Source organism: Amblyomma mixtum, chromosome 8, assembly GCF_055824585.1.
Source record: "Amblyomma mixtum isolate Tamu chromosome 8, ASM5582458v1, whole genome shotgun sequence".
Taxonomy (NCBI): domain Eukaryota; kingdom Metazoa; phylum Arthropoda; class Arachnida; order Ixodida; family Ixodidae; genus Amblyomma; species Amblyomma mixtum.
Window position 1 is genome coordinate 11077988 of NC_143019.1, and position 27728 is coordinate 11105715.

General features: G+C 44.4%; 4 protein-coding genes across 4 annotated transcripts in view; 3 read left to right on the forward strand and 1 right to left on the reverse strand.

Annotated features, from left to right (window-relative positions):
* The window catches only part of LOC149331310 (uncharacterized), a 164728-nt gene that overhangs the window by 59215 nt on the left and 77785 nt on the right, over window positions 1–27728 (reverse strand). The gene's annotated exons all lie outside the window — the stretch shown is intronic.
* LOC149331314 (sulfotransferase 1B1-like) lies at window positions 318–10927 on the forward strand. Its single transcript, XM_089555452.1, has 3 exons — window positions 318–352; window positions 7734–8209; window positions 10216–10927. Exons 2-3 carry the CDS (start codon window positions 7754–7756, stop codon window positions 10699–10701), a joined length of 942 nt encoding a protein of 313 aa, XP_089411578.1. The 5' UTR covers window positions 318–352; window positions 7734–7753; the 3' UTR covers window positions 10702–10927.
* LOC149331315 (sulfotransferase ssu-1-like) lies at window positions 11630–19627 on the forward strand. Its single transcript, XM_089555453.1, has 3 exons — window positions 11630–11768; window positions 14592–15068; window positions 18940–19627. Exons 2-3 carry the CDS (start codon window positions 14613–14615, stop codon window positions 19423–19425), a joined length of 942 nt encoding a protein of 313 aa, XP_089411579.1. The 5' UTR covers window positions 11630–11768; window positions 14592–14612; the 3' UTR covers window positions 19426–19627.
* Window positions 21813–27278, forward strand: LOC149331316 (sulfotransferase 1B1-like). Its single transcript, XM_089555454.1, has 3 exons — window positions 21813–21919; window positions 24816–25285; window positions 25792–27278. Exons 2-3 carry the CDS (start codon window positions 24830–24832, stop codon window positions 26275–26277), a joined length of 942 nt encoding a protein of 313 aa, XP_089411580.1. The 5' UTR covers window positions 21813–21919; window positions 24816–24829; the 3' UTR covers window positions 26278–27278.

Genomic DNA, 27728 nt, shown 5'->3' on the forward strand with positions numbered 1-27728 from the left:
TTAAACGATGCCCAAAACATTTCACCCTTCCTCTTCTTTTTATCTCTTTTTGCTTTTTGACCTCGTTGTTTTGACGTCGGTGTAGAAATGACGTACGCCTTCACCAAGATGAAAAGTGTGTTCGAGTCGATGCCTCCTCCATTGTTTAACTTGCTGTTGACCACGGCAACAAAGGTCGGGCTGCGCGAAGCAGTTCCTGGCATTATCTAAAAGCTGACAAGGTGGCGCATGATTTTAATCTCTTAAGAGTTAGCGGCCGATAAGATCACTCTATCGCTGATTTAGCTAACCCTCCTTGTCCTCAAAGCGCGGCCTCGCACAATATATGCCTCACAGAACGTGCCGTGCAGAGGTAAGTTTGTAGGTGCTAACTTTTTATTCATAGTGTACCTAAATCTTCAGTGTTTCTATTTGACAGCATCGGTTCCAGCTGCAGAAGGCATTTTATAGGCAGTTTACTTTATCGGTAATTTCTAGGAGCGCGTTTCCTCGCTCACAATCACCGCCTCCTCCATTTCTGTGCACCGAACTCCGAAATCAGTTTCTTGAGCACTATAGCACCATTCAGCCGCAAACCCGATACTTTAATCAAAGCTTCTTTCTCTTGCAATCCACTCTGTTACTCAAATGGACCATAAGTTACCTTTTCCCCGCACTACATTCAATTTCTACTAGGATATCATTACCACGCTTTGGTTCCCTGACTAAATCTGCTATCTCCCTGTCTCTTAATGTCCCCGTATAATTTTTTTGCCATAACTTGCTGCGTCATGAAAATTTAATCTCTCGCCTTTTCGTTATCCCCCTGGTTTCTAACCAGGTGAGGGCTGTAAAGATACATACTTACTTTTCTCTTGAGAGGCACAGTAAAGTTGGCATTAATGACCCGTGAGCACCTGCGAAATGCACATCACCCCTTCGTTATTCTCCAAGCTAATATGATGGAATGGCTAGATCTACGATTAGTGTTTGTCTTTACACTTCCGATACGATGGTGCCTATCATAAAATTTTGTTTCTTTCACAAAACGCTCGAGAGTAATTCTCTTCTCATTTTAATTCTTCGCTAACTTGTTACCTTCTCAATCAAGTTCAATATAGTGAAAAAAAAAACCAGAAATTTTATTAAAATCTTCTTTCTTCCACGAATGGATGCGTTTTCTCTATTAGAATCCACCCGCTCCTTTTAAACGTACCCTGGTCCCTTTCGCAGCCAGAATCTTATTTATAAATTACGCCTATCAGTAGCGCCATCAGTTGGGTATAATAGTTAACGGAGAATACCTAAGTAATCTGCGATTCGCTGATGACATTGTCTTGCTAAGTCACCCAGAACATGAACTGCAAAGCATGATCAGGGAGTTAGGCACAGCAGAAAGTAGGGTCTAAAATTTAATATGGAGAAAACCAAAGTGATCTTCAACAGTCTAGCAAGGGAACTGCAGTTCGCAATTGGTAGCGAGGTGCTCAAAGTAGTAAGCGACTATGTGTACTTAGGGCAGGTAGTGACTGCTGATCCGGATCATGAGACAGAAATAACTAGAAGGATAAGAATGGGGTAGAGCGCATTTGGCAGGTTCTCTCACATCTTGAAAGGCAGTTTACCAATATCCCTCAAGAGAAAAAGTATACAACAGCTGTATCTTCCCGGTACTCACCTATGTGGCGGAAATGTGGAGGCTAACAAAGAGGGTTCAGCTTAAGTTAACGACAACGTAGCGAGCCATGGAAAGAAAAATGATAGGTGCATAGAGAGAGAGAGAGAGAGAGAGAGAGAGAGAAAGAGAGAGTAGGGTAGGATAGAGGAAAGAGTAGGGTACCCTACATTTGGGGAGGGGAACAAAGGGGAAAAAAGGAAAAAGAGCTGCAACTAAATGAGTTTTTCAAGTGTCCGTCGACCACTGTGTGAAGGGGACAGTGGGCGCGCACTAAAAACCTAAAGATTATAGATGTGAATACAGCCCCGAGTCCTTTAAGAATCTCAGGAGCGTTTTCACCGCTTTCCTTTCTGAGGAAGGTTGTGTTCAAGGCCCCAGAACATTGGACTCTGTTAGAGGACGCGAGTCCAAGCGGTACACAGTAGCAGTCAGGAAAACGCGCTCTCGCTGTGAACGAAGGCAGTCACACAGGAGGTGCACGATCGTTTCATAACAACGGCACTGCTCACACGCTGGAGAGTCTGCCATTGCGATGAGATTGGAATAGGCGTTTGTGAACGCCACTGTTGTGAAGCCACAGGCGGCGCACCAGCGTAGTATCACCGCGGGGGAGGCCGAATGGTATATGAAGTTGAAGCAAGAGGTCGAAGTGGTGTGAGCGGGGTGCCCAACCTCCAGGGGTAGACCACAACTGTACAGTCACGTTTCAGTCGAACAGTTGAAGGTCCCTTGATGCGTCAGCTCTTGTTGGTGGTATGCGGACAGTGTTGGTTGTATCGTGAGCCGATCGAGCAGCATCGTCAGCTAAGGCGTTACCAACAATGCCGCTACGGCCTGGTACGCACTGGAAGATGATTTCGTGATCCTGTTCAATTGCCTGGTGGTGCAGATATCGTATCTCCGCTACAAGTTGCTGATGGTCGCTACGCCTCAAGGCAGATTGGAGACATTGTAGGGCAGCTTTTGAATCACAGAAAACAGCCCATTTTGGAGGTGACTGTTGTAAAATGTACTTTACCGTCGCAATAAGTGCGGCCAATTCTGCTCCAGTGAGTTAGTCCAATGCGAAATGGGTTGGTGAATTTGAGACTGTCGCGCAGGAACGACCACGGCGCAAGCAGAACTAGTAGAGGTTACCAAGACACCTCTATAGGCGTGAGTACGGTCCCAGTATTCAAAGTGGAGCATGGACAGTGTCAGTTGCTTAATGGCTGGCGTCGATAAATTTGATTTCTTCGCTAACGTTAACGTTAAGGTTAACGTTAGGTGTAACGTTAAGAGACCGGAAGTGGGCGGAGTGGGTGAAGGAACAAACGCGGGTTAATGACATGCTAGCCGAAGTCAAGAGGAAGAAATGGACGTGGGCAGGGCATGTAATGCGAAAGCAAGATAACCGGGGGTCCTTAAGGGTAACGGAGTAGGTTCCAAGAGAAGGCAAACGTAGCAGGAGGTGGCAGAAAGTTAGAAGAGATGAGGCTTGGGCATGTGAAGAGATGAGCGCTTGTCTGTGTCTCCTCGTTTGCCCCGTCTTCTCGTGTGCGATATTTTTTATTTTTTTCCCTTAAGCAGAAAGTTAAATGGGCGGATGAGCTGAAGTAATTTGCGAGGATACGGTGGCAGCAACTCGCGAAGAACAGGGTTATTTGGAGAGACATGGGTGAGCCCTTTGCCCTGCAGTGGACGTAGTCAGGCTGATGACGATGATGATGATGATGACCAGGGTGTTGAACTAGGTTTGTCGGAATATTCTTATCATTAAGGCAGCGCAAAAAAAAGTTTAAAAACTAAACCAGCTCTGTACCACGACACTCTGGATTTATATTTTACTGTATTCTTCTGTTGTTTAGCTCTGCTTAGTGAGAAGTAGGTCACCTTTTAGCTCGAGATGCTAATGTGCACGGTACCCCCGGTTGAACTAAATGGACCGGAAGCACAGAGGGGTACGGTAGCTTTGAACGAAGAAAAAAACCCCCTATTAGCTGCGGTTTTGAGCTGACAAAATTGACCAGGCCAGTGCAGGGAGAAGGCGTTGAGAGAATTCAAAGGAGGAAGAATTCATTATTGCGGCACGCTGGGTGGACAGATATCTTCGCGACTAGCAGGTCGCGTAATGAATTGTGGAGGCGGCGAGAGGCAAGAAAGCCCAGTTAGGCAAGCAAAGACTAGCGGAACACTTGGTTGGCAGGATGGTATACGCGTGGGTCATGGTTGGTCATGGAGCTATGCCCAGAGTAAACAGGGTGCTGGGTGGCCATTCTGGCCTCCAACTGCAGCTTGACCCGCCTAGCGTGACATAGGAGTTCAGAAGAAACCTTACGGGAATGATAAGAGTATTCTATAGGATGTGTTAAAAAATACTTTCAGGGGCCGGAGAAAGAGCGCTAAATGCCTACAAATAGAGGAACCGCTCCAGGAATGGCATGTAATATCACAAGATGGCAAATAGACTTGTCTCCTTGATTTCAAAGAAACCTGATTGTAAGAGTCCTACAAGAAAATAAGGAAAAATAAAAAAGGAGGCATTAGCTTCATAATCTGACCAAAAACACATTTAAAAATGTAGGTATACCAGGAATTAAGGAACATTTTAAGCCGAAAGCCTTTGATGGCTATGTAGACGATTTCACGTCCGCGAAATGTGTCGGCAGAAATTTCTCCGTTCGTGTGAGTGTAAAGCGAAAAAAAAAATGTGTGTGATAGAGGATGATGCTGGTCAAAATTTGGTCGATGGGGAGAAATTAATTAATTAGAGCCAAAATGTCACGTAGACGTCAAAACAGCACGGTCGTCGAAATATTATGAGGACGTGAAAGTAAAGGACGTCAAAACTGCGGGAAAGCGCGACCAAGTGCAAGCACATGAGCTGAAAAAATGAAAATGTATCGAAAAAAGATGATGCAATACTTGGGAGCGGTGACGTTGAGCCAAAGTGGTTACCATGGCGACGCATGACGTCGCGTCGTGACGTCATGTCGTGACGTTGGGTGGGGCCACACTGATATCACAGGAGAGAGCGCGGCGCGTCGGTGGGTGGGTACGTGGTGCGCTTGCGCAAAGTGGTTGTCATCGTGACGCGTGACGTCATGTCGCCTCGTTGTAATGGGATCACTGACGTCTGGGAGGAGCGCTGACCGGGTAAAAAAATGGCCTGGCTTAGCTTATGGTTAAGCCTAGGATGCGAAGCATACCGCCGGCGGAGGCTGCGCGTCCGCAAGCGAGCGCACGAGTTGAGCCCCAGCTTTCACAGCTGTTGTGACGTCAACGCCCCTAGCGGAAGGAGCGGGAGTTAGGCCGCCGGTGGAGGCTGCGCGTCCGCAAGCGAGCGCACGAGTTGAGCCCCAGCTTTCACAGCTGTTGTGACGTCTTATCACGTGGTGCGCCGATGTAGGTCAAGTGGTAGCTACGCGGCCGCGCGCGGCGCAGCAAGGAAGAGCTCGGTTGTGCGGCTAGTATGCTTCGCATAATAACTTTCTAGAACGCCCGTGCGCGCCGTTTCAGCACCGGCGCTCCCTCTTACGTCAGTCGTTGCCACGCCGCCCTCGAGTGCGTATGCTTATTTAGAATGTGTGAATGGTGTGCGCGCGTTAACGCATTTGCAGTTATGGATGGGGCGTCTGTGTCGCAAGACGGGAGGTCTTCACGGTCTACGAAAGGCGACGAGTGCGAAGGAGGCGTCAGTGCTTTCGCATTCTCTCAGTGCGGGTCTCCGCAGGGATCTCTAAGGTTTTTGGCTCTCAGGCACAACCAGCGGGAAGGATAGGAGGAAAAGTGCAGTACATTATTTAGGAGTTATTAACTGCAAAGAGCAATCACAACGTGGCATAGATTACAGTATCAACTAGGTAAAAGAGTTCGGTAATAGCGCCGAAGTTTTGCTACGATTAGATCGGACAAACCGAAGAATCAATAGACGGCCGCGGCGGTCGAATTTCGATAGAGGCGAAATTCTAGAGGCCCGTGTACTGTGCGATGTCAGTGCACGTTAAAGAACCCCAGGTGGTCGAAATTTCCGGATCCCTTCACTACGGCGTCCCTCATAGCCTGAGTTGCTTTGGCACGTTAAACCCCATAAAAAAAAGAACCGGTAGAATACACTCGCAATGACAGTTAATTATGTGAACAGCACAGTCTAGTTATCGTGAATGGTGAACCTAAATGTGGAGGGAAATCATGTTGGATTGGCACCAAAGTCTTGAAACCTTTCAGCACGGTTTGGTGTGAGGAGTAATTTGCTGCAAGTATGCTGGAAGAGAAATAATCGATGCAGCCAACAGCAGCTTAGGAATCGATCATGAGCATAATGCCTGCGCATTAGACACATGTTCACAAAGAAATGGTGGTAACACAACATCAACCTCAAAACTGATTGGACAGCAAATAGCAAAAAAGATAGAAAGTCTCCAGAAATAAATACAGAAGCGCATTCAGAGATTGCTGGCGAGAAAGAGATCAAGCCTAGTTAGATGGGAAAATGAGTGGAAAAAGAGAAGACTGAAAGCTGGCAGGATCGGACAGTTATTGCGTCAATCCAGATGCGACGCAATGCTTTTACAAGGAGCAGAGAGATGAAGCGAACGCAACTTCCATAGTTCTTACAACATCGACGGCTACTGTACCTGTGTTTAATTTAGTTTAGTTTTGTGGTGTTTAACGCCTCAAAACGACTAAGGCTATGAGGGACGCACTAAACCTGTGTTTGAAAGAGAAAAGAAACGGCAACAATTGCAAGCGGTAATGCCTGCCTTTTTTGAGAGCCAAGCCTACATTTGAAGCGCTCGAAGATGCATCGAATCCGCCACCATGTCGTCACACAACGCCCTTCAAGCTTAGCGCTACAGCAAGTACGCTGAGTGTTCAGTTCACTTGGAAAGCGCTGTGAAACAGAGACCCTGCAGTACGACGCCTCCTTCTCGCCTCTGCTTCAGCCTTACGTCTTTGCGGCTGTACCATCATGGAAACATCGTTTTTAGAACCAAGCAGCCAGAGTCGCATTACTCTTTCTTTGCCGCGTAGCCCACTGCGCTGTGTTATCGAAATGGTATATCACTTTCGGTGCACTAGGCGTAGCTTAAAGTGCTGCCTCTGCAGCCAAATAAAACGGCTTGTTATCAAGTCGAAAAAATCGAAATGTGCTGTTTAAATAAAATTGATAAATAAAATGAGAAGAAAAAAGAAGCAATAAAAGCGAGAAAGGGAGCAGCGTGTGTTACAAAACAAGCTCGAGATACGAGTACGTTCCCGCAAACACTGGGGACAATTTTACAAACGTAGTACCTGTGTTGCGAGGAGCACATAACGAATAAGAGGATAACAGAATTTTTGCCCAGACGTTAGTAATGTAGTTCAAGCCTACATGATCACGTGCGGAGACGATATTAGTGCTATGTTTCGTTATATAAGGTGACCTCAGCTGACACAGGTTTTTTTTTCTGTAGTAGAAGTGATCTAAATGATAATATGTGGAGTTTTTTAAGGCTACGTCACGCCACAGAGAGAAGCTGTGATCTAAAGAAAAATCGTAATTTCGAAGAAAGATGTCTTTCAATTAAAAGTGATTTATACAGCCATGTTATATCGCGCTCAAACTACGACACATTAGAGAAGAACACAAGCACAGGACGAGCGCCTCGTTGCACTCGTCCTTTGTGTTCTTTTCTGATGTGTCGTAGTTTTAGCGCAATATAACATTGCTTATGTAGACGATCACCAACTATCCCGACAACAGCTCTTGTTATACAGGCTTTCTGCATATTTTCTTTTCCGGTGGTCCCTTTAAAGATTTTCTTGCTCCAAATTGGTTCCAAATCTTTTTATGTGCAAATAAATCGATTTGCACTTCCTTCTTTACTTGGAAATTCAGTGTCACTTGGGTGATGAATCGTTAGACTTGCTTTAGATGGAAGGGTAATGCCTATGTTGTGTGAAATGAAGAAACCTGATGCAAGCAAAAAAATTATTAGTTGTTTGTCCAGCGCTGCTGAAAATTTCTTTCGTTCACAACCATAGGCACTTATTATGCGATGTTATGAAGCCTTGTTTTCTGCCAACTCAACGTCATTTCTCCTTCGATTTCTAGGTATACCAATCAAGGTAGTTATGGAGGACGCCTGCTACCGCGATGTGTGCGGAATACGGATGCACAAGTTCTTCCCTATTGAAAGCGTTCTTTCAGCCATGAATTACAGCCCAAGAGACGGTGACATCATCATAGTAACGTATCCGAAATGCGGCACCAACTGGATGCAGTTCATCATCTGGAACATTCTAACACGGGCCCAACCAGGCTCCGACATCGGGGAATACAGCCTGATGTGTCCCTTCCTGGAGTTGACCGGAGCTGGTGCAGCGGAAAGCCCGTCCCGAATTGGTCCCATCATGACCCACCTTCCGCTCCGAGTTTTAAGGCTTGAGGAGCGGGCGAAGTACATATATGTGGCCAGAAATCCTTATGACTGCGCCGTCTCTTACTACCATTTTCTCAAGGGACACACGCCCAAGACATGCGCAGACGTCTCCTTCAACAAGTTCGTGTCCCTGTTTCTGTCTGAAAAAGTAAGCTTACTGAATCCGCTTTTTAAGTTCATGTAATACCATTTCGATGAGAATGACAGGGTCACTAGTGGCTTATAGCGACAGGGCAGTGACAGAGACTGGGTCGCTACTGACAGAGCAGGTAGTGGCTGCTGATCCGGATAATGAGAGTGAAATAACTAGAAGAATAAGAATGGGGTGGAGCACATATGGCAGATTCTCTCAGATCATGAATGGCAGTTTACCAATATCCCTCAAGAGAAAAGTACATAACAGCTGTATCTTACCGGTACTTACCTACAGAGCAGAAACGTGGAGGCTAACGAAAAGCGTTCAGCTTAAGATAATGACAACGCAGAGAGCTATGGAATGAATAATGATAGGTGTAACGTTAAGAGACCGCAAGCGGGCAGAGTGAGTGAGGGAAGATACGTTTATTACTGACGTCCGAGTTGAAATCAAGAGGAAGAAATGGGCTTGGGCAGGGCGTGCAATGCGTAGGTAAGATAAACGCTCGTCCTTAATGGTAACGTTGTGGATTCCAAGAGAAAGCAAACGTAGAAAGGGGTGCCAGAAAGTTAAGTAGGCAGATGAGATTAAGAAGTAGGCGAGGATACGGTGGCTGCAGCTGGCAAAGGATAGGGTTATTTGGCGAAACGTGGGAGAGGTCTTTGCCCTGCAGAGGGCGTAGTCAGGATGATGATGATGATGAAAATGATGACGACGGGGTCGTTCTGGGTCTAGGGGTTTAATGGCTGAACAGCCGGCACAGTAGGTAGCTGAATAATTTCGCCTGCTAAGCACATGCTTGTTGGTTTAAAAACGGTTACATCGGTTACGGTGATATAGGTTGCAGGCTCTATGCCAATTCTCCAGTGCATACACATTCTGGCACGCTTGAAAAGAATCTACGGTCGTCTAAATTATTTTCGAGTCATCTACCACTGCGGTTGTCATTGTTTGCAGTGGTTACTTGTCCAGTGGTAATCGAAATATGAATCTACGTTCTTTAAGTGCCTGTAATTATTCCAAGATGACGCTTAGGGTGCGCCTAAACAAATTTGTTCGCTAACAATCATGACGGGAAAGAAAATATTAATGGAAATGACACCAAAATGCTTGCCGACGAAAGCAAAAATGCGTGAAGCATGCACATTACGTAGTGGGGAAGTTAGAGCATAAGCACTTCTTTGGTGACAAGCAGCGTGTGGGAAGCTGATATCTCAAACGCGAGAATAAAGTTGGTTCGTGTCCAGCATTTCTCGAATAATGCCAATGCATGTTTCCTCCGTAAGACTGGGCACATGGCAGCTGTTTTCAAGTATTGGCAGAAAATCTTCGAAAAAGTTCATTTAACGACGAAGTTCAAATCAGTAAATAAGTGAACATATCGAAGAAAAAGGAGAGGTAAATGTATCGCGCACATTACCTAAGAAAGCCTTTAAAAGGTAAAGAATTTTTTTTTTCAGGAGGAAGAGAGTACCACCCCGGTGTTAAATAAAACCTCAACAAAGCAGATACGAAGCTCAGTAAGGTGTTGGATTAGGGCCAGTCCACAATCCATGGCTTACACGAAACAGGCAGAATGCCCTCCGTTTTGCCGTTATGCTGCCTGGTAAAAAAACATCTGGATCCTGGTTTACAAAATTATTGCATTTCTTCTGTTGCGTAAAGGAATATTTGCCCAGCAAAAAATCACCATAAATTGAGAAAAATGAAAAGAACACACTTGATTTAGGTAAGCGTTGAAATTTGCTTCCAAGGTTTATATGCCACCTAGGACTAAGCGGTACCTAATGACATTACTAAACCAAAATGCTGGGTGGTTCAGTATGCTGTAGATGAATGGAAATTCAGTCGCAACGCTCATACACACAAACACATATGCTTATATGGGAGTAGAAAAGAAGTCAGCGGTCCTCTATGACACACGCTTTTATAGAGAGGTGTGCGCTGAAGGACAGCTTAGTTTCTTTTTATTCCTTTCTGTTTAGAATGTAATAGCAGGCCTTTGCTCTTGCCTCCAGGTAACCTATGGGGATTACTTTGACCATCTGCTGGCTTGGTACGAGCGACGCCATGACGCCAACGTATTCTTCATTACCTACGAAGAACTCAAGGTGGACACTAGGGCCCAAGTACTGAGAATTGCTGAATTTCTCGGAGAAGAACATGCTACCGCACTTCGTCAGGACGAGGAGCTTCTTCAGAGAGTCATAGAGGTGTGCAGTTTGGAAGGCATGAAGGCATTCTTCAGTGAGACACCCGAAGGCCGGATGAAGAAGTTAGTTGAAGCAGCCCTTCTGAATTCTCAGTCTTTCGAACTGCTGAACAGTACGCCGGAGGACCACGTCGAAATGCACGAGGGATCTGGATTCGTGCGGAAAGGAGTCGTGGGTGACTGGAAAAACTACTTCACTCCGGAGCAGATTGCGCAGACGAAAGCTTGGATTGAGCTTAAAACAGGAGGAAGTGATGTTATGACTCTTTGGAAGGATTGTGACCTGCCGTAAGGGCTGTACTCTGAAAGGTTTCAAAGCCTTGATAAAAGCAGGAAACAACTAACGGAATCAGCCAATAAATTTGCAGCAATCAGCGGCGTCACCACTGCACGACATTAGAATTAAAAGCAATGGAATCAAAGCCGCGTTACGATAAAAGCGCCGTTATAAAATGCAGGCCTTTCGTTCAGCTACTAAATTATGGTTTTTATTTCAGGCGCCAGCCAATAACCATCGATGTTCCTATAATAAACTAACTTCGATTAAAGCTCTGTCTCTGAGTCTGGCCTCTACTACGAGTCTTTTACATCTCCACAATAGTAAGCTTTTCGCGTCTTGATTATCGAGTACTTTCGTTATTTATAAACTGACGGACGATATATCGTTGTTAGGTGAAATGCGTATTAGTTACGCTAGTTCTTCGATTTCATTTCGGTTTCAGTTTGAGGGTTGGTTATCAAGGTCAAGCAGACTTCATGCAGAGATCAGGCATCAGACAAAGTGGATAGGTTACCGCCAGCCCACCGTGGCAGGTGAACCGCGTGTCATAGTCCAGCAGGCTTCAGACAAACGTCGGCGAAATAAGTGAGTGGGGCCTCTTTACTAGGGCACTAATAGCGGAGTTTTAGGGATCTTTAATGAGAGCACTGTTCAGTTCAGGCGGCAACTAAACATTCCTTTTTCAGAAACATACTAGTGCTGTCGAACGCTTGGCTCCTGTCATTTAACACAGCCTACATAATGCAGGCTTTGTTGCTAGACGCTGGCAGAGGATTGCCACAACACTTAGACTTCAGAATCCTACATGTGACCCGTAATGCTTATCGCGGCAACCTCTAGCTCTTATCTTTAATACGACGCAATAGAGTTGGCTCCAACTTCAGAAATCAACGCACACTTTGAGCTAACACGCAGCAGCCTCACGAGGGCTCTAGGTAGAGATATCACTATCAGCGCTCACGCAGAGATGACATCGTCAGAAAAAATAGGACAGGCAGGTAGCTGCCTTTGTTTGGAAGCTTGCGCAGGCAGTCTTCGCAGAAGCACGTGCACGAGTGAAGTATTTCAGGGATATTCAGGTAAGCAGGCCAATGCACATTCTCCTGACTTGATAATCGCAGTATCTCGGACAATGTTAGCTCTCTACACAAACTGCTTGTCGTTGATGTGCACATCTTGCTCTGACATAAGACCCGCTCCGTATGTACTCTCCAAAATTTATTTGGCTAGTTTAGTGATCCCCTGTTTGAACTCCGAAAGCTGTACTTGTCTTCATGGACCGTCGCTACAAGAATAATGTGCACCCAGTGATGAATAAAGTTAAGCATAAGAGCAGCCAAAAGTAAGCATAAAATGTTGCAAAAAATGAGGCCTTCTTAATGAACAGGAATCGCTGAGTTGGTGTTTTGTACGCATATTCTGGAAAAACCTTGTTTAAGTAGCTTAAAGAAATCTTAATATATCAAACTTCATTAAGTTTCGGGTTCTCGGCTTTTCGCATACTAAGAAACACCCAGACATCACAATATTGAAGAATACATTGAAGTTAATATCCTTTTAGTTACCAACCCCTCCAATGTTTAGCTGATTAGGCCTTGATGGTGAAATAAAAATAAATGAATAATGAAAGAACTGGTGCACAGAGAAAACAATTATGTTTTATTTAGCATCTGTTTTGTACGCGGTTGTCAAGTGCGATGTGTCGCACCTTAAATGAAATGGCACAGCGAGATTTTTTTTTTAAGTTTATTATTGTAGCTTGAAAGAAACGCAGAGCACTAGCATGAGGTCATATTATACATTTACCCCTAACATCTTGGTTTTAAAACTTTTTGCTACTATTTTGTGCGCAAACATTTCCACACGAAAAATTAATGTCAGCTGAGTTATTCTCCTCTGTGTCGATCAGTGAGCAAAGTTCACTTACATAAGGAGACTCGGGCGCGGGGTTACGCAGTGATTTGTAACACGTGTCCCCATTTAAGTTTCAGTATTAGGTGCCAATAGTTCTAATAAGGAAGGGTGTCAGGCAGGGAGACACGATCTCGCTAATGCTAGTCACCACCTCTTTACAGGAGGTGTTCCGAGGTCTGGATTGGGAAAAGTTGGGGATAAGAGTTCACGGAGATTACCTAAGTAATCTGCTATTCACTGCTGACATTGCCTTGCTAAGCCACTCAGGAGATGAGCTGCAAAGCATGATCAATGAGTTAGGCAGACAAAGAAGAATGGTAGGTCTAAAATATAACATGCAGAAAGCCAAAGCAATGTTCAAAAGTCTAGCAAGAGAGGAATGGTTCAGAATTGGTAGCGAGGTGATGGAAGTGGCAAGGTAGCTCTCGGACTTAAGGCAGGTAGTGGCCGCTGATTCGTATTATGAGAAGGAAATAACTAGAAGATTAAAAATGGGGTGGAGCACATATGGCAGGTTCTTTCAGATCACGAATGGCCTCCGCATTACATGCCCTGCCCATGCGCATTTCTTCTTGATTTCGACTAGGATGTCATTCACCCGACTTTGTTCCCTGATCCACCCCGCCCGCTTACGGTCTCCTAGCGTTACACCTGTCATTTTTTTTCCATAGCTCGCTGCGTTGTCCTTCACTTAAGCTTAACCCTATTTGTTAGCCTCTACGTTTCTGTCGCACAGGTGAGTACCAGTAAAATACAGCTGTTATATACCCTTGAGCATAATTAAGAATGCCAAAATGGAAATCGAGGTCAAGACTGAGCAACCTTGAAAACAAAACATTTGGTGAAGCAAGAACGTTTCAATGAAAGCAAGCATAATTGTTGTCCTTAAAGATAATTAACTTTTTGTTTGAAATCCAGCTCGTTCTTGACGCGTAACAGTTATGAAACATGCGCCATGTAGAAAGTCCTGAAATAAATGAGAAAAGAAAGCAACTGAAAGAAATGGCCATGCAGACGGAGTTCGAAAGATCTGAAGTATAATTATTGAGCACTCAATCATCAGCAGCAAACTTAGGTGCTTTCCCCAAAGTGAGCTGGAAGCACCCTAAATGCAGGGTGCTCGCAGGAGGGTTTCAAGCTCTTTTCAAAAGGAGGCTTTTTTAGATAAAATAATTACTTGCGATCACTGCTACTGGATTGGCGGACGTCACAAAACTTGCGAGACAAGTTAATTACATGGGTAATTAAGTAGAAAATGATAAATAAATTTTAAACTTTACCACTTAGACACTTGCTTTCAATTAGAAAATTCTATCAGGTCACGAGGACGTCCAATACCAATAATTTGGTGCGGAGAAATGCAGATATGCAATTGTACTTTGCATGATGGGTCTAGCAGTTTTGGTTTTCCAGACTCACTGGAAGCATTAAAGCGAGCGTAGTCGCGCCCTTCCATCTCCTGCCTGTTTAGGCGGTGTTCGCAACTCACTGCTCAAGCCAGAAGGAGAGCGCGATAGAAGCGTGTTGCGTCCGCTCCAGCTACGTCAAGACGTCACTCTGTGGGCTTGATTTTGCTGGCTCCGCAACCGCCGCGCGCCCCTTGAATGCATATGAACGGCCGTAATAAGCAGCGTTTTAGCGCCAAGGGCAATTACATTCTTCAACATCTAAGCACTGTTGTGCGCTGCCCAGATGGCCCGCTACAATCCTCTAATTTCAACCAGGCACCTGACAGTTAAAAGACGAAAGTTAATGAACAGGTTAATTGTATTATTAAACTTATCTCACGCGTTTGTGACGTCTGCCAATGATGTCACTAGTCTCTCAGGAATCATTATTTCAACGCAAAAGGCAACTTTTGAAAATTAATTAATATCTTCCCGCGAACACCCCGTATTATATATTTCGGCTTTCTCTGTTTCCTTCGCATCCTAAGTTGCTGAGAAAAACCTGAGCTCTTCCATATCCTTCTCATAACCTCCCATCAGGAAACAAGTTCAGGCCGAAGAATGGACGAAGAATCATACAGAGACGTCGACGGTGTATGGATGCACAACTTCTTTCAAGAAGAAGCAATCCGTTCAGCCATTCGTTACAAGCCGCGGGATGAAGACATCATCACTGTCACCTACCCCAAGTGCGGGACCAACTGGACACAGTTCATCATCTGGAACATCTTGACTCATGCAAAACCTTGCACCAACGTCGGTGAATTCAGCCTGATGTGCCCGTTCATCGATCTGACCGGAGCCGAGGCAGCCGAGAACCCTTCTCGAACCGGTTCCATCGTGACCCATCTTCCCATGAGCGTTTTTCAGCCAGTGGAGCACGCCAAGTATATCTACGTCGCCAGGAACCCGTACGACTGCGCTGTCTCGTACTACCACTTCATCAAGGGCCTCACACCAAAAACCGTCACCGATGTCTCCTTCGAGAGGTTCCTCTCCATGTTTCTCGATGGAAAGGTGAGGTTTCACAGACAGCTGCTTCTTTGATTTTAGACGAATAGAAACATGAGCCTTATTCACGCCAAAAAATGGGTATCGAAGAAGTGTAGAAAAAGGCAATGACAAGTCTAAAAAAAAGTCAACTGCCTATGGCAGGTTTAAGTATCTCATACGGCAAGAATAAAAATTTAAGACATTTTTCGGACACTGCAAGCTGATAAAACATGCTTTGAATTAAGAGTTTACCTATTCATTGTGTCTAGCAGGGGCGAAGTTTTGGTGCTTTATTTCCAAATACCCCTCTGAAAAAACTAACGAAAAATATGATTGCTGCTCTGAGGTTGTTTATTTTTCTTACGCTAAAAATCAAGCTGTGGTTTCATCGTCCGGGTGCTGCTTACTGCTTTTAGGTTGGTGTCTTGACTTATCAAGTTATTTTACGCGTGATTTTAAATTATGAGAATAGAAACGTGCGAAATTATAGTGGCGTAATGCTCAGGGTTTATCCCTGTAGGCAGGATGTTAGTACAGTCACTGCATTGGGAACTCGTTCATGAAGCCGACGAAAAGAAGACCCTTCACTTCCGCGTTTTTCAAACTAAGCAATAAGGAGTTCTCTAGAGGTGGTTCCTGCAAATTCTAGTCCAAATTGCAGTGTGAAGCATACTCGCCGCTGTACATGTCCTGCTTTTTGCATTCTGTATGCTCGGAATGATTAGTGTGAGATGATTTAGAATAATCCAAATGAACACAAACCACATATATGCAACATGCAGCTCCTATGTGCAACAACTGTTAAGATTGCAGCCCCTGATTCAGAATGAGGTAACATAATGCGCAGCTTTTTGGAAACATGCAGTTTATAGTTTCTGCTTTATGGAACATAGCTACTTTGTGAAAAATAGGCGGTAGGCTATTTGGTTGGATATTAAGGCGAAAGCCTTTAATGCCTCATCGTTGTAAGCAGCAGTTGTCGACAGAAAATGTCACGATTTTCAATTGGTCGAAACGGCCGTGACGTCACAGAGAGCGAATTTCAAACGGGGCCAATTGTACTTTGCCTAGTAACCATGCAACCAATTGAAGGGATCATATAGTGATGCTCCAAGTAAGCGGCACTGAGCTTAGTTAATTGCTTAATTACCCAATTAGCCTAATTAAATTTTCTAGTCAGGCCATATAAATAAATAAAACGGAGTAGGAAATTGGTCGACCTCGGGAATCGAACCCCGGTCTTCGGCGTGCGAGACGAGCATGCTATCCTCTCCGCGATGCCAGCTCGATGGTTTGGAATGAACAAAGGCGCGTCTAGTAAATACGGTGTCTTCGCTCACTCCCATCCTCCTCCCTTCGCTTCCGGAGAGGTTTAGGTGTCCACCGAGATATGAGAGACAGATACATTTTGTTTCCTCAAAGACCAATTTACCGACGAGCGAGGCGTAGAAGCGAATGGGCAATGGCGTTCTATGGACTCCCTGGCAGCGTTGCAAGATGCTGTCGCGTTCCACTCTTAGAGGCGAAGCTTAACATCTTAACCACACATCAGTGACCACACTCTAGGTAAAAAAAAGTGCCCCCTGAATTTTGACGGGTGTTCACCGAGATATGTGAGACAGTTACTGCGTAATTGCCTTTCCTCAAATACAATTCTCATTTCCTTCATTACGGGCCCTCTTTGTCTTCTTTCACACCCACTTCCTCCCTACCTCTACGGTGCAGTTCAGGTGTCCACCGAGATGACAGAGAATTACTGCGCCTTTTCCTTTCCTCAAAAAGCGTTGCGTTCAAAGGGCAAGGCATCGCGCCGAACGGGTGGTGGCGTTCCGTGGACTCCCTGGGAGCGGTACAACACGCTGTCGCGTTCCACTCCTAAAGGCGAAGTTAAACGTCATTAATTAGCAGTTGATTAGTATTCAGGCATTAATCAGTAATAAATCATTAATTAGTGATTTGTCATCACTTAGTAATTAGTACTTAATTATATGTGACGTCACCAGTGCCACACAAGCAGGGAAAGTGGTGCGGAAAACGCTTTCGCCTCTACGCACTTTAGACAGTCAAAGTGCCCCCTGAATTTTTCTTAATGCGCGGAGGTGATCGGCGAGAAATTTGCCTTCGTGAATAAGTGATGATACGCGTAAAAAAGGCAGTTATTTTGTTATTTTCTGCTTCACAGTTAAATATGTCCTGTATGGCAAATCATGCCGACAGCTAGCCTGTGTTATTTGAGTGAGCAATACCGTGACTTACGCACTGGGCTCTTCAACCTTCAACCGCCCGCGAGATTTGGTGATGTCGCCACCTTGCGGCGCAGCGGCGAACCATTCTTAGCGTGGACGCCTGCTCGCATCGTCTGCAAAGCAGCAGCGCTAACATGCGCGCATACGGCATGTATTCGTTGCGACTGTTGCTTGTTTCGCAGTTTCAGTGCACCCCTGCTTATTTGTCTATCACTTATGAAATAAAACTAACGAACTCTCATCCTACGCTGTAATGAAGGAAATTATTGCTCGTGTTGAGTACGCCATGCTGGATCATGACATCTTCCATCGGTTTTCGCCACTTCAGGATTTCTGACCGCATGGCATCTTAAACACAGCGACCATGGCATTAGGTGGCGTGTGAAAGCAACAGTACACACCTCTGCCGTCAATACAACCGAACACACCCGCCGAGCCATTGTATATTCTCGTCAGTTATGCCTGGGATTCGACAGGTACTGATGCACGAATCGGTTTGAAGACTGCTGCCAGCATAAAGAAGATTTAACGGGTTTTGATTTAATTTTTAAATTTAATTTGACTCCATAGTCAGCGGACGGATTTTGGTAGTCGGCTAAGCTCAAATGTTCTCCGGCGTTAACTCTTTCTTCTCATATGTAAAAATAAAGAGCGTACGAGCAGCAAATGTGTTATATCAATCTGTACAAGGTAATGTAATAGCACTGAATACCATACGCGCTCAACTGTTTTCCTCCGTGTTTGTCGTGCGAGGAGTAATATAGATATCGTTAGGGGTATGATTACGAAGAGGGTAAACTTCTTTCGAAACAGCGAAATAATATGGAATGTAATATTTCCAGCACCTGTTTTTCAAACATACCCCAATTTATGTTTTACTTATCCCTGTTGTCAGTGTCCGATAAGCAGAGTACTAAGCAAAACTTAACTTCCTCAAAACTCCTTGAACGCGCCTAACCACACTCACAAGCAGTGACCTGCTGTGTCTTTTCAGCAACTAATTTCTAGCTTGCGCTTCAACGTAAGAAAAATTATTTGCAGAAGCCCCAAAATTTACTGTCACCCGGGCTAATGGCTATTTTTAATGAGTGGCACTCACGTTTCGAGTTATTCGCGCAGCGTCACGAGATCAACTCACTAGCATTGTCCGGAAAAGCAACCACCTCGTAGTCAGTTCGATGAACTCACTGCGCTGGGCTCAAAACTCTCTTCACAATGTACACGTGAACAGTGAACTTCCCTGTGCGGCGAAAATACCTGTACGTGGCCGTCTTGATCACAATGTCGAGGAAAAGTTCAGTGTAGTACCGGTGATGTATACTGTATGCGTTGCCGATAACATTGTCGCAGTATTGCTTCCATAAAGAACCACATGTTTTGTATAGCAATACTAGACTCTGAATGTATCAAAATATTTGTTTTCTCTTTCTGATATTGTCTTCAATCAACGCATTTGCACTGCTGTATCCTGTTATGGTTTCCCGGGCTTCAAGCTACATCGGAGAGTTACCTCTTACCGATATACCTGTTAAAAGTTGCAGCAAAAATTGATTATATTTCAAAGCACAGTTGCGTCACATGTGTCTCAGCTCAAACCTTTGTGAGTTATACGTTACGTTACGAGCACCAGTATTTTATTTTCTTTGCAGGTTATCTATGGCGACTACTTTGACCACCTCATTCCTTGGTACGAGCGGAGACATGATGCCAATGTTCTGTTCATTACGTACGAAGAACTGAAAAAAGACACCAGGGAACAAGTTCTAAAAATCGGCAACTTCCTGGGCGCAAAATACAGCATCGCTCTGCGGGAAGACGGAGGTCTTCTCGACAGGATTATTGAGGCCTGTAGTCTCGAGAACATGAGAGCCCTTTTGAAGGATAAGCCACAAGACAGAGTGAAGAAATTGCTTGAAACGGCAGAGGAAAAGTCTCAGTCAAGCCAGCTTTTGAAGAAGTTGCCGGAGCCGGAGGCAGAGATGCACGAAGGTGTTGGATTTGTGAGGAAAGGAATCGTGGGCGACTGGAGAAACCACTTCACGCCAGAGCAGATCGAGCGAACGAAGGCTTGGATTGCGAAAAAGACTCGAGGAAGCGATGTGATGACTCTCTGGAAGGATTGTGGCCTGCCGTAAGCCCTTGCGTGTTTAATCCTTTTCTGACCAAGATTTACCGAAGCATGTCAAGCTGTAGAACATCTACGTTATTGCGGCGGTAAGGTGGAACATCCAGGAAAATCAAAGATACCTGGCCAAGGTTCAAGAATTCAAAAGAAATAAACTTTATACTGCATGTAAATTATAATTCATTAGAGATTAAAACATTTACCTGTCTTTACTACTAAGAAATTGCTTCCTTCTCTCAGCCGACCACAGATAGTACTTTGTCATTATAGAAGAAGTTTGGGCTGGGAGGTTGGCATGGATCCATACTGATGAAAAATCAGCGCACAAAACGGGGCAATGAAGTGACACACACAGCGCTGTGTGTGTGTGTCCCTTCTTCTTCGCCCCGTTATTTGCCCTGCTCTTACTTAAATACTTTCCCACTAATTCTCGCCCACTTAGGTTTATCTGTTTTTGCACTGCACATGACATGAGCAGCAGCGACGGCCAGTTTTGAGGTTTAAAATTACTTAATCTGGCATGTCCTGAGCTTGTTTAAGGTTTGTATTGGGAAAAATGCATGGAGTAATTTTTTCTGAGGTTTAGACCATCAAAGGTTGCTTGGAGAGGAACTTTTATATAACGACTTGCTTATCGCTTCTACTTTCATATACATGCGTCTTTAATAAATGTGTCTTGGGACATGTTTCTTGGTAGAAATGAAAGCGAATTCTCATCGTTTTGTCTCCGTTACAACGCCCGCCTATTTTTGGCGGAAAAGAAATCTCTTCAAAAACGATGTTCACCCTAGCTAACTCAAAAACAATGCATTTCAAAGCGAGGAGGTGAGGTGAAAGGCTACTTTCTTGCACGCAGCCCATTTTACATTGTCCTATGAACTTAAGCTTCCTAGCCTACATTAGACACCGGATAACATATCGAAGTTAACACAGGAGTGCGGAATGCAATATAACTGCAAGCTGAAATACACCGCTGCGCTGCCACGGGACGGCGTAATAGAGGCAATAAAAACGGCATTTGCCGAAACTCTTTCACCACATTCCAGTCTGTCGGCTGGCTACCGAATTAGCATGGGGAATCTCACTGCAATGGGCACAAGTTTTTAGATCTTGTTGAGCGCTGGTGTACGACCTTCCTTTCGTCTCTCGGAGTGCATTTAGTTTGAAATGACTCAATAAAAATATAGTTGTCCAAACAAATAAATTCACAACTGGAGCATCCTTTGCACCTCCGAGGACTTTAGAACCATGGCTACAAAGAAAACTTTTCCCTCCGCATTGGTCATCCCGTTCAAGTAGCCCGGCCATGTACGCGTACAACTACATTTGCATCGTCATTCTTTCCACGCTCAGCCAAGGACTGGAACAGCCTTCCACACGACATCGCCGCAATCACCTGCCCATCAACATTTGCTAATTGTTTAGCAGCGACCTTTAACAGCGAATAATATTTGTATCTTACGTTTTTTCTTTGTTTATTCAATCTGATTTTTCAATGTAACCCACCCCTTATGTAATACCCCCAATCCTGGGGGCCTTTAAGGTAATAAAGTGAAGTGAAGTGAAGTGAACTTAATGGACTCTCCTTAGAGATGCATTTGAAGGGTAAGAGTGAACACATTTGCCAAACACATCCTAACTTATATGTCAGTAGGAGTGGTCTAGACATTTGCCCTACATGGTCAGTAAATGTCAAGGTGAAATCAGACGAGATTAAGTTACTTGCCGTGCTCGAAACCTTAATAGTTAACCGCATCTATAAGGAATTGACGGCAAAGCTCACATCCTGTGTATGATTTGTTGCATGAATTGCATAGTTCGCGCTACGGCAGGGCAGAGAAAGAGCGCTCAAGTTCACAGCCTGCTTTGAAAGAGAGTAACAAACAAGCCAAGAAACAACAGAGGGCGGGAAGGTGGCGGAAAGCGGGCAGAGGTAAAAAAAATCTACAAACAGGCAGAGTGCGAGAACAGGGCGGACTTCGCGCGTCATGAATGAAACGAGTATTATTTATGCCTCCCTCGAGTGTAGACAATGAAAGACGAGCACTGTTTCTTATTTTGTTGTGGTAAGGAACGTGCCAGCCATGATGATTTTTTTTCAAGTCTGCGTCAGGCCTTTGTGCATTGTGCCTTCGTCTATGTTGACCGCAGCGTGTCCCTGAACCCTCAGCTTCGAGCGCGTGACAGTCCGCCCTGATGCTTGTCTCGTCGCCGCATAGCCGTTATCGTGAAACGCACTTTGTAACACAAGTGGCTTGAAATCCGTTTTTAGTCAGATAACCAAAACCGGAGTTGCTATTCCACACGCAGCACTTTCGAGTGGTTCGGTTGCTAAAGCACTATCGCGACGCTGATATACTGTCCAAGCAAAAGAAGCCTAATCAGCTTTTAGTGACGAGGAGAGAGGAGCAAAGTGCCAGTGCTTGTTTGGGGCACTTACTGAGCCAGTCCTCAAGAAAACTCACCGTCAGAGAAGAGAGGTCTGCAAGAAGCGGAGTTGTAAGGTATGTTCATGCACACTGTCAATTCCGTCTGCGTGCGTATGTGAGCGGTTTCTTCTTGGCGTATCAGTTATGCCTACGGATGAATACGTTTCAAAGACCGCATTATATAGGTTCTGTTTAAATAATCAATGCACTTTATAGATCCGGTTATTCGGTTACCAGCGTTTCAGATGCAGTGCATGTCTGGCCGCTATAATGTAAATTGCTTCCAATAGATACGGAAATGGTACCCTTGAACGCTTCGATTAACCAGGTAATAGCTCTTTTAAGGGCACGGCAACATTATAAGAAGCTGCAGTGAATAATATTTTGTAAATTTTCAAAATTTGCTTCAACACAAAGTACATTAGAATAACGTGGGTAGTAGCTATTTCACTTAATAAATGAGATGAAATGAACCTTCTTCAAAAGCATTTGCCAGGCTGGGCTTTTTCTTTATGCTATGTTCTCCTGCTGTTTAGATTTCCGTCAACGGTTCTCGGCTTTCACATGTTTTGCTAATTTCAGGCGCAGGACAAATTATCTGATGCATGTTTAGAGAGGAGTTATTTTTGCTCGTAAGCTCATAAAGGCGAATGCTGTTTGTAATGCACCTTAGCCGCTATGTCCTGCGGCATGCTTAACCATAACGCTTCCCTTGTGATAGAACGATGGTGAAATTTGTGTATTGATATTAGCGACCTCTGCCCAAGGAAGCTCAGCTTCTTTATGCCGCTAACATCAGTGTAAATATGAACGATCTTAATATTTTGTATCGGTTAAACTTTTCTGGCACTATCATCACTCCTGGGACTGGTAGGTTAACACAACGAAAAATTTGTTTTTGAAAACACCATGGGCGTCAATTCTGTCCTTGTCAAAGAAGCGAAATAATCTGAACTTGCGTGCAGTGTCTTTCTTACATGGAGTGACAAGTATATAGGGGCTATCCTGTTCACACTGCCTAATTGATGAATTGGCTCCATAAATTCAGAAATAGCTTTCAGCGCAGTGTGCAAAGTGATCGAAAAATTTCAGAGGTATGGAAAATAATAAACAGGATTAAGAGACCGGAAGCGGGCGGAGTGGATGGGAAAACAAAAGCGGGTAAATGACATAAACTTGCATGGGCAGTGTATGTAATGCGAAGGAGAGATGACCGCTAGTCCTTTAAGGGTAACGGAGTGGATTCCAACAAAAGGCAAGCGTGGTAGGGGGTGGCAGAAAGTTAGGTGGGAGGATGAGGCTAAGAAGTTAGCAGGAAAACGGCGGCCGCAGTCGGCAAAGGACCGGCTTAATTGGAGAGACATGGGAGAGGCCTTTTCCCCGCAGTGGGCGTAGTTAGTCTGATGATGATGATCAAACAGGGTTAGCAACTTCATGCCGTATACCTCTAATATCAAGTAAGGAAATGAAAAGGCAGCCTACGGTCAAAACAAGGTGCCTGTAAAATTTTTGAAAGATGCAAAAATATCAAGGGTGTGCATGGAATTTCTCGAAACGACCTCCGCTAAGGAATGATTAATGTCATAGTATTCTTCCAGAAATCCGGGTAATTAAGTTTTTTCGTGGTTACACTGATGTGAAAACTTTTGCAGGCACTTGTAGCTGAAATTAAACCAGAAAAAATATGCTGTTCTTTAGAATGGTGTTGTTAAATAACGTCAACGCCTCAGACAAACTAACGGTAAAAATAGTGAGCGGGGACATTAGTGCTCACGCATTAAAAAAAAGATGGCCGAAAAACTTCACACAAGGTCGATCCTTGGATCCTGTGCTCAAAACACGTGCGAATAAAAATTGTGGATGGTGTCATGTAAATTCTATTAATCGAGCTAATGCCATCATTGCTACATAATGCAGAACCTTGTTAAATTTCGTTCGGATGCAGAAAGCTATTGCCGAAAAGCATTAGTAGGGCTCAGGTAGCTGTATAAAATGCTGCTCTTGTGTCAAATATTTTATCTGAAGATTGCGGTTTCAATGATCTTCCTTCGATTCAACTAAAAAAATATAACATATAGCCTTTTCGTTTTCAGAAGCAAAGCGACAGACGAATAGGGAAGAGGGACATCCTGAACGGACGCACACCACTGGCAATTAATAAATAATCGTTAGCGCAATGCATACGAGTGAATGATCCTCCACCTAACATACCTTAACGTTGTGGACATACTGAAACGCTCAAGCAGACGATACCATTTAGGCACCGGCACCCCCCCCCCCCCCCTCCCTCAACCAACTTGTGTGTGGAACTCTTACTTTTCTTTTTACTCCTCACTACGTTCAAATCTCTCCGCTGATGAAAAGAGCGAAAATCTGATATAAATATATGGGAACACAAATTACTCCCAAAGGCGTCTCTGGGCCGGAAAAATCACGTATTTGCCCGTTGAGGAGCCCCAACGCGACAAAACTATTCGTTTTTCTCAAATACGGCGCCTCATCCTCTCTTCCTCCTGGCGCTAACTGCTTAATAACTTCCCGAACTCTGCGTTCTATGTGTCCATCTAGAGTGAGATTGCTGTTAAGATTAGCACTTGCTGATTATGGTTATTATTTTCCCAATTTCTTAGCCCATGTACTTGGCTTTAACATTAACGTGGCATCTCTCGTTGTACGCACAAAATATCTAGAAGAGAAAGAAAAGGGTGAAATATCACGGACAAAAGTTTGCCAGATATGGATTCGCAGAAAATTTTTATTTCTTCGTGGTCAAGAAAAGAAGGTGAATGACAAGCACAGAAACGCGACAGCACATGCCTTCTCTGTCTGAAAGAACAAATACCAACTGACTAGGTACAGAGAGGCAACGGCAGAATAAATTCCTATACACAATCCTCATCGTGTAAATTTCTATGCCTGGCTGTATACATGTGGGTAACCTTTTTATTCCGTTCTTCATTCTTTGGCACAGAAGTAAAGGCAGTGATGGACGAAGAAAACTACAGAGACGTCGACGGCGTATGGATGCACAATATTTTCAGCGATGATGCAGTTCGTTCGGCCATCAAATACAAACCGCGCCCTGGAGATGTCATCACTGTAACCTATCCCAAGTGTGGAACCCACTGGGCGCAATTCATCACGTGGAACATCATGACTAGAGGGAACCCTGGTCCCAGTGTAGTTGAATTCAGTATCATGTGCCCATTCCTGGAGTTGATGGGAGCCGGGGCTGCCGAAAAACCATCCCGCATCGGTCCACTCGTCACCCACCTTCCGATGAGTGTTTTCCAGCCGGTGGAGCATGCCAAGTACGTCTACGTCGCCAGGAATCCTTACGACTGCGCTGTGTCCTATTACCACTTCGTGAAGGGTTCTACGCCTAAGACCATCACAGACGTCTCCTTCGAAAGGTTCCTCTCCATGTTTTTGAACGGAAAAGTAAGCTGTCATTGATTTCCTTTTGTATTTAAATTATTAGTACCCCGCGACAAAAGCTGCTAGTTCAATTGGCGGCCATCATTTAGAGCATGCCTCTACGATTATAGGCATAACAGCACTGGGTGGCCGCTGTCTCGAATTCCTGGTAAGGATAGCATTTTGTTCAAGCTTACCCGTATCATTTGTAAAGGTGGACATCTTTAAATATTTAGACCATTTCGTTTCAATGAACCATTTAATGAAGACTTGTAAAGAAGTCCTCAATTTATATTCCAAATGATAGTGAAGAACGAGGAATTAAGTAAAATACTTCCTTGTGTACGCCATCCTCTGAACTTAGCTTCAACTCTGATATACTCTTTTCAAAGGGAGAAGTAATGAAGAGCCGTAAAATGTGGGAACGCAGAAGTTAAGGATATTTGAAATGCATGTCTCATGGTCTTTAAAAGGCGGAAATATCTATCATCGCTTAGCGTGCTTTAATTAACCGCGTGTTTTCTTTCTAGGTCATCTACGGTGATTACTTTGACCACGTGATACCTTGGTACGATCGTCGGAACGACGACAACGTCCTGTTCATCACTTACGAGCAACTGAAGGCCAACACTAGGGAAGGAGTGTTGAGGATTGCTGATTTCCTAGGCAAGGAACATGGAAACGCTCTGCGTCAAGATGATTCTCTACTCGAGAAAATCCTGGATGCCAGTAGTTTCGAGAATATGAAGGTCTTTTTCAAGGAGAAGCCAGGAGAGAGAGTGAAGAAGATTATCGAGACAGCGAGTGAAAAGTCTGAACGAGTAGAAATTTTGATGAACTTCCCGAAAGAACAGGTCGAGATGCATGATGGCTCTGGATTTGTGCGGAAAGGAATCGTGGGGGATTGGAAGAACTACTTCACCCCAGAGCAGATTGAGCGGACCAAGGCTTGGATCGCAAGAAAAACAGCGGGAAGTGACGTGATGACGCTCTGGCAGGGCTGTGACCTGCCGTGAGCACCTCAGGGTTGCTTACGGCGTCAGCGAGAAAGGAGATGGAATACTGCATGCTGCACTGCATAAAACAAAGTACTGGGACAGCTGTGAAGCATAAGAAGAATCGGAAAGTTAGCTACAGTATGTTGAAGCCCTGCAAGTATAGGTGCTTGGTCATTAGCATTGCAGTGTTGATTAAGGAAATACATAACAATGCTTTCTGTGGTTGAGTAACAGCGAGATTTCACCTTTGGTTCATTTTTAGACACAGAGAGAACATTTCGGTTGGTTATTTTGTGAGCATTTTTTGCTCTTCCTTCACTGCGAAGGTATACTAAGAGGGAACAAGAACACACTGTTGTCCAATCCACGTGACCTTGATTTTGTGCCCGAAATAGGTTGTTTTCGTTTTTTTTCACTTAACTATCCTGCGCTTTTCTTGTTTCTATGTGTTCAAACTTGTGCCCTTGCTTCAGCGCACCTTCCTAGCGCAGCATTTTAAAGAAGAAATTACGGAATGTTTTTGCTACTATTCTTCGACTTCTCAGCAACCGTGATTATGAGCAGATTTATTAGCACATAAACTACCGTTAGCGCTTATTGTGTACAAAGACACAACCTAACCTGAAATCAATAGCGACAGTACCATGTCAAAATTAAGCACTATGGTTTTCTTTTTCTTTGTTTGGCGTCGTACTGCTTTGCATTCAACCTCCACAAGTATTGAAAGTGTGGTGCTATATTACTCTGTCTATTGAATATTCGGTTCATGTCTTAGTGTGATGCACGTGATGTATGTTGAATTTTGGTTTTCTTTCTCTAACAAAGCACATTGGCTTTTAGCATGTTCTTGCTGTCAGTTTGTCGAGGATATGGTATGTACTGCTGAAAATCCTTATACGTTTTTTTGAACTTCGCAAAACTGCCTTGTAACGGCTTCCTGGGCCCCGTCAAGTTGGTTATTTAGCTTTTAGCCCAGGAGGCCGTCCAGTTTTTTGGAAAATAAAGTATGAATGAATGAATTTAACTATTCCTCCTTCTCTGCTCGAAGTAGCAATAACGGTGAATGGTAGACGGCGATTGAAATCGGTTTTTTTTTTTCAATAACTATCCTTCACATTCTCCCTCTTCCAGTTCTCTTTCCATCACTAGGAAACTAATGTCTACTTTTCATTAAATAAGCGACTGACAGAACACGCACTGCGGTACTCGAGCGTGGGGTTTTGGAGCTATTTGATTACGGAACAAATTCAGCGAAATTTAAGCACAGCTGCTGTGTTAATGGCATGCTTCTTTCATCCCTGCTCTTCAGTGCATGTAGAAGCACTCGACCAAATAACTGAGTGCAATTCAATGCTTCAAATAAGTTCTGTCACCTTTATCTCCTGAGAGCACCCGCCCAGCGCAACTGATTACCCGGCGCACTCGGCACAGAGCACCCGGCGCAACTAATTAGTGGCCTTACTTGCCTC

Bases quoted from the DNA above. Each gene is read 5' to 3' on its own strand.
- LOC149331314 (XM_089555452.1), top strand. From the start codon at position 7,754: ATGGAGGACGCCTGCTACCGCGATGTGTGCGGAATACGGATGCACAAG. The intron at 8,210-10,215 runs GTAAGCTTACTG...TCTTGCCTCCAG, and splicing joins CCCTGTTTCTGTCTGAAAAA to GTAACCTATGGGGATTACTT.
- LOC149331316 (XM_089555454.1), top strand. From the start codon at position 24,830: ATGGACGAAGAAAACTACAGAGACGTCGACGGCGTATGGATGCACAAT. The intron at 25,286-25,791 runs GTAAGCTGTCAT...TTTTCTTTCTAG, and splicing joins CCATGTTTTTGAACGGAAAA to GTCATCTACGGTGATTACTT.
- LOC149331315 (XM_089555453.1), top strand. From the start codon at position 14,613: ATGGACGAAGAATCATACAGAGACGTCGACGGTGTATGGATGCACAAC. The intron at 15,069-18,939 runs GTGAGGTTTCAC...TTTTCTTTGCAG, and splicing joins CCATGTTTCTCGATGGAAAG to GTTATCTATGGCGACTACTT.